The sequence below is a fragment of the Kogia breviceps genome, chromosome 17 (genome assembly GCF_026419965.1).
Source record: "Kogia breviceps isolate mKogBre1 chromosome 17, mKogBre1 haplotype 1, whole genome shotgun sequence".
Lineage (NCBI taxonomy): Eukaryota > Metazoa > Chordata > Mammalia > Artiodactyla > Physeteridae > Kogia > Kogia breviceps.
Genome location: NC_081326.1, coordinates 1,090,451 through 1,103,978, shown reverse-complemented (window position 1 = coordinate 1,103,978; position 13,528 = coordinate 1,090,451). Strand labels below are relative to the sequence as shown.

Here is a 13,528-nt window from a genome sequence, read left to right as displayed (position 1 = left end):
AGGGGCAAATGCTTTACTCAGTCTATCGGTTAAAATGTTCGTGTCATCCAGAAACACCCTCATGGATCAGCCAGAATAATGTTTGACCGAATCATGTGTAACCGCAAACTACGCCACATCCCAGTCAAATTGCACATGAAATCAAGCATCACAGACACACAGAGAGTTCTAGACCAGGAGACGTGACTCAGGGCTTCTTGGAGGAGGGTCCTGGTTCCATACTTCTGTCCCTAAATCCCAGTGAATTACTGAACCCCCCCAACATAAGTGGGCTAAAGCTACAACAGGGGTTTGGAAGGGCTGGACCAACGCAGCACCACCCGCTCAAAGGCACAAACCACCTTAGACGGCAGAGCCTGTCCGCTGCCAAAGCAGGATCAGAAAGAACCCAGCAGGGGTCATTGACTCAGCAACCTGCTAACAGCGCGCTCTGTCACCACCTGGACCAGTAGGATGGAGCCCCCATCAGTCACAAGATGACACCCACCACGAGGGTAGGGAAAGGTTTACCGGTCACCCACGCCATCGAGTCTTTGGTCATCAAGAGCCTTTCTCAACGGGACAAGTGTCCCCAGCTGTTGGGAAAGAGCCTCAGAGAGCCGGGAAGGAGACAGACCAGGGCCTGGTTGTAATGAGGGCGGGACTGAGTGAGGACTCTTGTGTCCGCTCGCCCGGGGCGTGGAGCCTGAGGCCCAAAGGGGGTGAGGCTCGCGGGCTGTCAGGAGCCAGGCGTCAAGAAATGGAGCCGCAGCCTACAGGCGGCTTCTGGACGGGGCCCCGCCGTCCTGTAACCACAGGACCCTAGTTCTGCCAAGAGGCTCCATCAGCTTGGAGGATTCCAGAAGTGCAGATGGCCCACCTGTGGGACCCTGACACTGGACCTGCCGAGCCGCCGAGACCCCTGCCCAGAAAACTGGGAAGTCCTGAGTTTGTGTTGCCTTAGCTGCCAAACTTGTGGTAACGTTTATGCTGCAAGAGAAAAATGAAAGCAATATGTTACACGGTTGCTCACAGCAACGAAGACCCAACGCAGGCATCAATCAATCAATTTATTTAAAAAAAATACAATATTTAAAATTTTCATATGGAATGAAAATAAATAAACTAAGCGCCAACAGAAGAATTTAAAAAAATAACAGAACAAAATAAATGCAAGGAAATCAAAACAATAGTTAATACAAGTGAAAATATTTATGAACTCAAGATCATCATATAAAGGGTAGGACTAAAAATCCTAACGCAAGCTGGTTATTTGTGATAAGCGACAAAATATACAAATATCTACCATCGAGTGAAGAAAACAAGGATAAAATACTTAAAAATAAGACGTATTATGACGGAGAGAGCACGACAACCTGTAAATTAAAAGAATTCCAAGAGGGCTTCCCTGGAGGCGCAGAGGTTGAGAGCCCGCCCGCCAGTGCAGGGGACCCGGGTTTGAGCCCCGGTCCAGGAAGATCCCATGTGCCGTGGAGCAACTAAGCCCGTGCGCCACGACTGCTGAGCCCGCGCTCTAGAGCCCGCAAGCCACAACTACTGAAGCCCACACTCCTAGAGCCTGTGCTCCGCAACAAGAGAAGCCACCACAGTGAGAAGCCCGCGCACCGCAACAAAGAGTAGCCCCTGCTCGCCGCAACTAGAGAAAGCCCGTGCGCAGCAACGAAGACCCAACGCAGCCAAAAGTAAATTAATTTTAAAAAAAAGAAGTCCAAGAGATTATTTTGATCAATTGTCTGCACAGAAATGTGATGACCTGTATGAACTGGCTAAGGATGATGAAATGAGGAGAGACGTGCAGAAACTGTTCTGAGAGCTGCCCCCTAGCAACCTCACGCGGTTTCTGAAAAGCTGTACTTTCTGGTGGTTTTCCTGGATAATTACACCAAATCGTTAGGGAAAAGATCATGCCAACACTTTTAACCTTTTCCAGAAGTTAGAAAAAGAAGGAATATTGCAAATTCTTTACAAGACGGAAGGCCAACATTAAGACTCCAAAATGATATCACAAGAGAAGAAAATTATAGATCAATTTTATAATTAAATGAACTGAGTCATATGCTTATGGATTAAAATTAACTCCATGGATTCTGAAATGCACTTAAACCATCAGCATCCATCTTTCTTTTAAAAAAGCAATTAGGGGCTTCCCTGGTGGCGCAGTGGTTGAGAATCCGCCTGCCGATGCAGGGGACACGGGTTCGTGCCCTGGTCCGGGAAGATCCCACATGCTGCGGAGCAACTAAGCCCGTGAGCCATGGCCGCTAGGCCTGTGCGTCCGGAGCCTGTGCTCCGCAACGGGAGAGGCCACAACAGTGAGAGGCCCGCATACCGGAAAAAAAAAAAAAAAAAGCAATTAGGCCTTTCTCACCTTCTGAGATGGCTCACACACTGTGGAGTGTGTTTCTCTCTAAATAAATCCACTTCTTACCTAAAAAAAAAAAAGCAATTAAATACAGACATGCTTTCCTGAAAGACTATCTTATCTCTTGCTTTTTCCCCTCCCAGTGAGAAAGCATTTGGCCTACTTCCGTCACAGGCCCAACAAGCTTCCCGATCGCCACTCCTAGGGTTCTTGGGTTGCAAGTCAGTGTGTTTTCAAGGACACGGTGTGAAAGATCCTCTCCCCAGCTTGTGCAGTTCAGCTGTAAAGGTCGTGTTATTTGGCCCTGCTCTGGATATAGCAGCCAACACAATGGGACATGAGGAAAAAATGGCATACAAAAACCAGAAGGTAGAAGGTAAAATAATAATTTATTTGCAGATTATATGACTGTTTATTGTTAATTTAAAGAATCACCTGAAATACTATTATAAGTGACGAGAGAATTCATAACCTACCTGTAGATAGAAAATTAATATACAGAAATCATTCGTCTGCAACACAGTGAACACAAGCATTTAGAGGAGAAGATGGAAGGAAACACATTATAAAGCATCTAGGAACACAAGCAACCCGCAAAATGCAGGTCAACGTGAGGAAAATTTTGAGACAAAGGTGAGATGCAAATGAAGCCTTGAGCGGTGGAAAAGCGCACTGAATCTTGGGGGAAATAATTAATTCAACAGGAATGAATGTTCTCCCTAAGTTAATCTTGAAAGTCATGCAGTCACAATGGAAGAGCAGCAACATTTTGGAAAAAATAAGGGGGAAAAGGCACGATTTGCAAACTTCATATGGAGACATAAAAAGCAAAAGTAGAATATTTCTGGAGACAAAAGTACAGAGAGAAAGACTTCTGATGGAATAGATGTGTTCCTCCCATTAAGTAAAACGAAAATCCCTGACATTGCATATTGAAAAAGCACCAGAAGTCTCTAAGAGAGGGATGGCTGGGGTCCTCAGGTGCACGGAAGGACACAGAGGTGAGTTGCCTTGGTTTTATTTTTCCCTGGTATGTCCTAAACTGAATACTGGTGCGAACAGCAGCCAGGAAACACCAATGGCGAGAAACCAATAAACCAAAGGCCCCAGGAGAATCTGCTCGATCAGGTCAGAAGACCAGGAAAGGGGTCTGCCGGCCAGATGGAAGGTTTGACAATAATCTCCGTAGCGCAGCCAAACAGCCTAGAAAATCCGTGACCCACCCCACTTTTGCAGGCAGCAATCAACACCCATCCCATTACAGAGAAATATACAACGATTTCATTCAAGTACCGCAAGTGTTGAAAAGTAAGTGATTTTAGAGATGAGTTTTCTGATACTTATTTTGTCAGCTGTAGTGCTGTCACAGAATCACAGAAAACAAACAAAAAAATATTATCAAAGAAGCATAACGAGCAATTTATATGACAGGCGTGCAGTGGAGATACATTGAGAAAAATTATCCTCCTTTTAAATTGCATTTATCTCTAACATAGGTCGTGGGTGAATTAGGGACTGAAAAGCAAGAAGTGAAGTTTAATTTAAAATCAGGAGTTTCGGGTAATCGTTGCCATTTGAGGATGTAGAAGAAAACTCTCTCCCCAAGTGGAAAGTCCTTCCAAACTCCAGCTCTCCTTCCAAAGGCTGAAGTCGACTGGTTATGCGTGTTCAACTCCCAACCCTTCTCATATGAAATAACTTCTCCATGTTACACGATCTTGTTTCCAGAATCACCCGCATGCTCTCCAAGGCCATTGAGTCCTTCACACTAAAACGACCACAACAGCTAAACATAGTAGCTTGTTTCCTGAGTTTGGGGAGAGGGACGGTTGCAGTTTACGCCAATCTAATAAAACACTACTCCTCATATCAGATACAAGCGGCCAGGAGCCCTCAGCAAAGAGTAAATCTCCAGGCCTCAGCTCAGGACCCTTGACTTCGGATTTCTGGAGACGGGGCCCTGGTATCTGCATTTTATCGAACTCCCCTCACGATTCTTAGACATACCAAATTTTGAGAATTGCAGGGCTGCAGCTTTGCTAAAATAAATTGCTTCCTTTTCAGGAGATAACCAAGCGTCTTATGAAGTTTTTATACTTTTGTAATGTATGCCCAGGCTTTCTCTCTGTCACCTGTCCTTTTAATTATTCAGCATCAGAGAAGTTGTCATTGCCATTTGAAGCAACACAGTGCTTCACAGCACTGTAAATAACTAAATATAATAATCAGCAGGAGAGAGATGATACATTGAAATTTAATATTTTCTACAATATTAAATTTAATGTTTTCTACATACTGAAATGTAATATTTTCTAGAATTTTGAAATTTGATATTTTCTAGACTCTCAAAAGGAGGACGAGTATGGAATAGCGTTAAAAGGTGGTTTCAAAAGGAAAATACTTGAGCTGCAATTAACGTTTAAAATATGCTTGAGAAAACTTGATTCAGCCCCATAGGTGCCCAGATTTGCCTTCCGGTCTGACAGCGCAGCCCTGAATGGAGTCTACTTTGCCTTCAGTTTGGGATCCGACCCCCATGGGGTCCAGAATTCAGGTCCCTTTCGGCTCTTAGATTCACCGTCAGACACACTCAGATGTGCTCCCTCCTCAGGGACCGCCCCGAACCTGAGGCAGCTCCGAGGAAGGGTGCTCGGTGCACCAGGGGCCCCAGGGCCCCCTTCCAGGATGCTAAGCAGCATCAGCAGTGCCACAAGATGGACGGGTGTCGGAATCCATCCGGGGCGACAAGGGACAAAGTAACGTGGTCATTCTACTTGGTGGCCTTCCGCTGTCTTTTCTTTTCACGGTGCAATTTAGCTCGAAATCTGAAGGTGGATAGCTCCCTCGAAGAGCTTTGTACCACTGCACAAATATTTTCAAAGGTAGTTTATTTGAAAATAGAATGTTTGTCACTCTTCCTTGCAAAGGAATTTCAAAATCCTAACCTTTGCAGTGAGTTGACATACAAATCATAGCTCTCGTAAACATTCATTTATTAATTCAAAAACCTCCACTGAGCATGAAAAAAGGATAAAATATTTATGAACCTCACACTCCAGTTGTCTCGTAATCAAATAATTACTATAGCACAAAGGATTTAATATATTTTGTCCTTACAACCTGGAGGCAAATAAGTTTTAATATATCTGATTTTAAAATGATGAAGCAAAACTTCTGCATTCCACCGCTTCTACATAAAACTATATAACAAATAATACAGATCATTTTTTTCTGAATAAATGAAATACATATTTGTTATAAGGAATTTATTTGAAGTGTATTTAAAGGCTGAATAAAAGTAGTCTGAAGCACTATCTGTATTAGCAACACATCATACCTCCCCCCCCCCAACCTTTTGAGAACCAAATAGTTATACTGTAACAAGAACAACATTTTCAGACAGCAAAACTGAAAAACATTCTTTCTAATCTACTGAGGAAGGAGAGGAATTGTGTAGCACTCTCTTTTTCTAGTTCTTTGATACAAAATAGTTCTAAGACTATGTTTGGAAGAGAAACTAGAAAAAAACCTTAAATAATAGCAATTTATGTATTCATCTGGTATGAGAGGTGGGAAGAAAACTATTTCTGGGAGTGAAGAACCTCGCGGGGCAGGGCGTCGGGTGACCTTACGTCAGGCTGCTGCTACACAGTGTGCTTTTGGACAATTCACTCATCGATCACGGATTTCTTCAAGAAGGAAGCACATAAACTCCAAGCCCCACCATTTCTCATCCTGAGTTTGGTTGGAAACAAACACTGGGGGCAATTTGACCTCCACATGGAAAATACCAAGCTCCTCCAAAGCAGCTGTCCCCTGATCACAGTGTCACAGGGGACTGGGCACACCATGGAGAGCGTGGCACGTCGCACCTGGTTTCCACCTGGAGTACTTTTCACAAAGCCGGCCGCTTCCGCCTCGCTCACACCTTCTCCGCGTGTCCTTTCCCAGCTACACCAATCAAAGCAGCCCGGCCTCCACCTCCGTCCTGTCCCAGTCACTCTTCAACAAAATGCCTCGTTTTACCTCCTTTACAGCACTTACCGCCATGGGGAAACGATTTTCTGTATTGCTTTAGTGTTTACTCTTCTCTGCTGACATGTGATGCTTCTTGGGAAAAGGGGTGCTCTAGCTAAAGAAGCAGTGTCAGTCATCTGACAAATATTCATTGTTATGTCAGAAGCTGGGGATAAAACGTCGGGTAGAGCAGATGTGACCCTTGTCCTCGGGTAGTTTATGGTACAGCGGGGAAGACATATAGTGCCATGGAGAAAAGAAATAACTAGACGCATGTAAAACTATAACGGCGGTGAGGTCTGGGAAGGGAGATAAACACGGGCGATCAGAGCCTATAATGGAAAACCTAATTTAGTTAAGTAGATGGGAGAAGGTTTCTCTGAGGAAGAGGCTTTTGAGCTAAGCTTTAAAGGATGAGTAGACATGAATTAAGAGAGCAGAGTGGAGGCTGTGGGCGCCCCAGCGCAGGAAGGGAGATGGTGCCCAGGTAGGACAGAAGGGTGACTGATGTGGCTGGACCACGGGGCACTGGGGGTGCTGGTGGAGGTCTGCGTGGCTAGAACGTGCGCGGATTCGTGAGTTGTGACTTTATCCTGAGTGTAATAGAATCGTCGAATGCTGGGGACATGTGAGTGTGTCTGTGTGCGTGTTCACGGGGGAGAATTAGCAGATTTGTGTTTTGTGAAGATGATTTTGTGACTCATCTGTAGATGGCTCCCCACTGGAGAGATTTCGAAAGGGCGCGTACGTACGTGGACCACTTAGGACGCCACGGCAGTGCCCTCGGGAGAAACGATGAGAGTTTGGCTTCAGGTCGTGATGGTGGGAAAGGCAATAAGTAGATAGATCTTGGAAACATACCAAATAAGACCGAAAGGACCTGGTGTCAGATTGGACGTAAGGGAAGCTCTCGACGGTAATTCGCTGCGTGTGCGGGCTGGGACGTGGTGGCAGGCCTTAGAGGACGTCACTGGGGTGAGGGTGGGGCATTGATTACGACTCTTTCCATTTCTCGAATTTCCGCGAGTTAGAAGTTTAGCTCTACCCTGCTCAACATGAACGATTATTTATCCTCACCCTCTAATAGCCCATGGAATTCTGCTATTTTATTTCCTACAACCCTAACTTCTACAATAGGCAGCAAAGACAGGCAGGAGATATTTTAACTCAAACAACAGTTATGCTGAGACTTACATCTGAGGTACTTTTTAAAGACAGCCCCAAAGTGTCTGAACTGTGGGAAAATTACTTTAGAAGCAATTAACTAGAATTTACCTAGAAGACATTTTATTCTCTCTATTTCTATCACACTAATTTTGCAGAAACTCTGGAAGAGCAAAAGCAATCTTTTCAATTTTTTAATCATTATATAAGAGTTCACTTTAACATTATTTTTTGGAAAGATCCCTTATATTTTTTCAGGATTCATATCTGTCTATTGATATCTATCTGTCTATCTGGCATCTATATATCCTCACATATATATGTATGTAGGTGTGTTAACCACTCGAAAATACTTGATAACTATATATGCTCATGATAGAATGTTTGATTTAAAATCTTATGTAAAATTCAACTATTTTAAACAGTAATAACTTTCAGTAACAGTAACACTAGTCTAAACAAATATAAAAGCAATACTTTTGACACATTCAAAATACTACAGACACATAGGCAAAAATGTAATTTAACAAATAGTATCTTTCTGAGTAAACACCAACTTGATAACCTATTTTGGGAAATTCATCAAATACACTAATCAAGCCATCTGTTCACACATATATCAAGTGATTAAGAAAAAATGAATTTGTTAATAATCATAAAACAAAACCTCCCACAATTTACCACTTTGTTTCACCATATCTTTCTCTCACTTTGGAAAAATTCAGTCTTCACTCACCGAAATCTGATTTTCGACTAAAGCCAGATGAGATATATAGTCCAAAGGTTTAATCGGCCTCTACAAATATCTAAAAAGTGTAAAGGCAAGTAGCCAGCAGAAGAGCAGTAACATGTCAACAACGATATGCTCTTGGACCAAAGGGATGCCGAGTCCCTTGGTTGACAGCAAATTGATGGAGGAACGTGACGTAGAAGGAACGCACGTCCCGTCTGGAAGGAGCGGTAAAGACTGGTGCCCACCACTGAGGACGCTGGTCCTGCCGTGGCTGCGTGGTCCTGTGGTTGGGCACAAAGACGGCTTCACCAACAGTCACATGTTCCCTACGGGTGTTTAGTGTGACATCAGCCCCTTGAGCCTGTAGGGAGGTCAACCTCTGAGGGAACTTAGCACCCCTAATTCCTAAGCCTGGCATCTTACGTTGAAAACTATTTGCAAGAAGTATCAGGAATTTTTCAGCTGAAACTCCTTTGGCCCTGTCTACCCAATACTGAGGAAAGTAGGGGATACTCTGCCCAATGTGAGGAAGAGTCACACTCAGAAAACGCATTCCAGGTCTCCTCTATGTAATAACATGTATTGCCTTCTAATTGTACACAAAAACCTGCTCATATTAGAAAATGAGAAAAGATACGGAAAACATATGAGAAGAAAATGAAAATCACCCCAAATCCCATTTCCAGAAATAGCCATTGTTACCATTTTGATCTATTTCCTTCCAAACTATTCTTAAGCATACATACTTTCTAAATACAAGTAAAATCACACCGTATAGAGATTATCAAGCTTTTTTCATCCAACTTTGTATCTTCATGATTTTCCACATTGTTAAATATAATTTAAAATCATGAGTTTTAAAGTCGACACGATAACCAGTTACGTACAGTAATGTATTTAACAGGTAATGTACTTATGGGTATGTTTTCTATTTCCAATGTCCATGATTAAAAATACAATTTTTGCAACTCTTTTTTACATGAATCCAATGCGCTTAAAAGCCCTTATGTTAGGCATCAATGCTTCAGTTTTAAGGTGTAATAAATCAATCAACAGATGGAAAGGGCACTTAACTCAATTTTTTTTGAAAATTTAAACACAACTGTTAATGTTTAAAAATTTTTGAAAAAGAATATGTGGGTAATGAGAAAGTTACTCTGCACAAACCATTGCGTTGGGAGGGCACGTGTTTTCAGAGGCTTTTCCAGTATTCCCTGCACAGCTGATGCTGGTAGCAGGAACGGTCTCGCCGTGGAGGAGAATGCCTGACCTTTAGCCATCGGGGTGGCTGCAGTGATCTCGTTTCCTAAGTGAGCCGTCCAGCAGGGAGCTGGAGCTGTCATCTTCTTGTAGAGGAGAAGAGTCATTGGGAATAGCTTGGGTGCTGAAGGGTGCGGTTCACAGGGGCAGGGCCTGCACGGGTGGTCTTCTGGCTTGTCAGAATCACCCATTAGCTGTTACATAGAATTACAAAGAACAGTCCTAGAAGAGTCAGCTGTTACAACAATGCCCACTGAATTGCAAGTCAAAGGTGATTAGCTGAGAAATGCTTCTTTGTAAGTTGTCTTTACAATTGAGGTGAACCAGAAAAATAAACACTTACCTAAATAATTCAAAGCACTATACTTGATAGAGTAAAGAATACATCTTTTCAACAACTGGCCTTACTTTGATTTTACAAAGTATCGTCTTCAGTTGATTCTGTGGAAAATGTATCGAAACACTGAGGTTTTAACATTAGAATCTATGGACTGCATTGTTATTTACTCTTTTTTTCTCCCAATTAGTAGCTAGTCATTAGTAAAGTGGGTCAAAAACGACACAGTCAGTTTTTAAAAACCATTCGAATAACAACTGTGCTATTCAGTATGATCCAGTTCAAAACGTGTTGTGTACAAACGCACAAATTCCATCTTCTGGCCGGTAATTGGCTCCCAGACAGAGGCCAGTCCAGACCAGCGGACCTAGCAGGATTGTCTAGGAGAGCCAGCAACTAGCTCACTGTTTTCTGTTTGCTTTTGTTGAAGCTCCTCTGACAGATTTTTCCATTAGAAAGTTACTCTTTTTCCCCTTTGTGATTCTTAGGTACTTCATGGGGAGATACTCTGAGAGCCTGTGATATCTTGTTTCTCACATTTGTGTCCATTTATTTTAGAGCCCTGGGGTAATTCTTGCCTGGAACAACTGTTGTTGGTGTGTTTGTCATAGAACGATTCTCCATCATTGCTTCTACGTTTATAAATTGGAATTCCGCTGCAAGAAAGAGCTTTTCCCTCTCTCATGTATTTGTTCATTCACGTATTCTTTTATATCTAAATAGATTAATGGACTTTATTTTATTCTACAAGCAAGTGTCTATTATTATCATTATTTTACTGCTAAATAGTCCCAGATTTACCCAGTTCGTCTCTGTGTCATTTTGACGCATCCCCCCCCCTACCCCCGGGTCATCTCGGGGGCATTTCTATCTTTCTGGCATCATGAAATAGTCCAGGCTTGTCTCTTACTGTTTCTTACCTGTCCTGGGGTCAGCCATTTCCCCAAGGGGATGTGATTCCTTTTATTGGAGTAGATAATTGTTATTTGTTCCCGTGGGTATTGGAAAAACAAATTTAGAACCTTGCCTCTGATTCCTGATCCACCCCCACTGAACCATGATAATAATTGGCATATGAGTTTTCAGTTTTTCTCTAGCGATAGAATTCGAAAGCGTGCTCTGATCTGACTGATGCTTAACTAGAAGGAGGGAGAAACTGTTTCCCTATCTTTACCCTCAAGTACGCTTCCTATCAAAGCCTTCCCTACCTTCCAGGAGACAAGGTTTTATCCTTATTGGTTATCATGATAATTATGACATGTATTGTTCTATTCTGAAAAGGAAATATCCTTATCAGAAAAGGCTAAAACTTACCCAGAAGCAGACTGGCCTTCTCTGCTTCTTCAGACTGGAGAAAGGATTTAAACCACCAGGTGGATTCCGCCACTTCAGGTAACCCTATCAAATAAAATTCACATTACTCCCGTATGGAACACATTTGAGAGATGAAACGCAAAGGGAGATAATGCGGGAGATGCTGATAAGAAAGGAATGACATACCTTGCTGGGGTGTGTCATCATCCACGAAGTGAGCAGAATCGGAGCCACTTAAAGAGGTGCCGGAAGAAACACTGGCTTCTGTAGGAAACAGATGATAATAAACAAGCAAGTAAACAACGAGCCAACAAACACACATTTTTATATATAAACGCTCAAGTAGCATGGTTTGAAATGATTTAATCCTGATCATGAATTCATGAATTGAAAATCGGAATCAATTATCAGCCTATTAAAAGTCTTCCAGAATAATGCGTATTACATTTGTATTAATAAAGTACATTTCTTTCCATGGTGGGCAACTCTCTCTCTCCACAGATTAAATGTAGAATTTAAAATAGTTTATAAATGTTATCAAAATCAAAATCTTAGGAAGCACAAAATGAAGAATGAATATTACTGTACTATATTAGGAATAGTTCTTGTATATTATATACACTAACTTGTACGGTATATACATTTTATTTGTCATATCACACTTGTATTTTAAACCAGTAAGTCTTCTAAAAGATCATGCTATAAAAATAATTTCTGACGATGTAAATTTATTGTCCGTGAAAAGAATAAATCAATAAATGTGTCCACCTCTTATCTACAAACAACCCTTGAAATAAGAGTTTTCTACATGCTGGCATACATCCCTTAAATGATAATTTGGTTCTGAAATGATTGTTTCATTTTATGAAATTTCTGAAGTTTCTTTAAGAAGCTACAATTTTCTATTTAGCTATAAATAATCACAGATGGATAGATAATTAAAGATAAAACTGGCCAGGTAGAAGCTGACCTATTATCCACAGCAGAAAACGGAAATGAGAGAATCTTTGAGGGAGAGTTATGTGACTCCTCTTTTGTAAGAAATGAATATTTCATGTATGTGAGATTTTCAGTTTTTAACATATCCTATTAAATGCAAGGTACATGAAATTAAAACATAATTATGAAATATAAGCTTATTTTCACTGATTTATGTGTCAGTGGTTTCACGGATGTAACATAACACAGTTAAAGCAAAGCTTTAATGGCTTGACCATTTTGATTCGGACTGGTCTCTGATGAGGTCCCTTCCTGTTTTCTTCACTGTCATAAATAATTGTCATTCTTCTCCCGTAAGTTCTGAGCAGGACATGATACGTAGGTTCATAATATCCCACAAACATCACCTCAGATCATATTCTCTGGGGCTACCCTCCGGTGCTGGTACAACTTACTTCGATAATACTGGTTTGGGGCCAGAAGGCATCCAATAGAAGGCACCGATGCCATTGTCCCCTCAGCAGGAGCCAGTGAGGTGGTGGCCAGCAGCCTGCAAAACAGGGGCAGGGACGAAATGCTGAGATTTCCTTTTCCTTTTCCCATGAGTATTGTGTGTGTGTGTGTGTGTGTGTGTGTGTGTGTGTGTGTGTGTGTGTAATAAATCTCATAAAGAGAATTCAAGAGTTTACACAAAATTGCAATCAAATACAGTGCAATGAACCCCAAATGCAACTCCTTTGCAAAGACAAGAAACAAATACAGAACCAGGTACCATAACAAGGCCTACAGCTTGCTCCACCTGGAACCCCAAAGCTCAGAGAAGAAGTGTGAACACAGCTGAGACGCTCACTCGCCCGCCTGCCTCCTCCAGCCTTTCTTTACGGTAAACGTGGTTCGAAAGCTTCTTCAGAAAAGGCCCGCCGTGGAAGGGCCGCTCGGCCGAGATCCGGGACAGACCCGCCGCCCGGCAGGACTGGGCCCCGACGTGGCGCTGCCCCCGTCTCTGCACGGCCGGGGCTCGGCTCTGCTGCTCTGACGGGGGCGGCGTGGGTAGTACCCCCCCTGGGGACAGCACCCCGCCGGGCTGGGCGGGGGACCGGACACCGTCACAGACCCCAGGACGCAGGGCCGCGGCACAGGGTCTCGGACGACAGGGAGGCGCTCAGGGGAGCCGGGGGGCCCTTACCGGGAGGACCTTCTCCGTGGCCCCGCTGGACAGCGGGCGAGAGACTCCAGCGAGAAGGATCGGGGCAGATGGAGAAACGAGTCACTCGATGACGCCCTGCCGATGCTGTCGGTTCGTACGAAAGCTGGCTTTCGGTTCTGCTTTCGTGATGGGCCTTATTTGACCTGTTTTGCCATTTCACAGACTCAGTTTCCCGAGGGGTCAGGCTGTGCCTCC

General features: G+C 43.1%; 1 protein-coding gene across 2 annotated transcripts in view; it reads right to left on the bottom strand.

Moving 5' to 3' along the window:
- Positions 1–11,148: 11,148 nt before the first annotated feature.
- PPDPFL (pancreatic progenitor cell differentiation and proliferation factor like) overlaps positions 11,149–13,528 on the bottom strand; it is a 153,174-nt gene continuing 150,794 nt past the window's right edge. For both annotated transcript variants that reach the window (XM_067017269.1, XM_067017268.1), the window contains exons 4-6: positions 12,582–12,676; positions 11,374–11,451; positions 11,149–11,271 (exon numbers count right to left, since the gene is read on the bottom strand). In XM_067017269.1, coding sequence (XP_066873370.1) covers positions 11,177–11,271; positions 11,374–11,451; positions 12,582–12,636 — 228 coding nt within the window. In that variant the 5' untranslated portion in view covers positions 12,637–12,676 and the 3' untranslated portion in view covers positions 11,149–11,176. The remainder of the gene's footprint in view (positions 11,272–11,373; positions 11,452–12,581; positions 12,677–13,528) is intronic.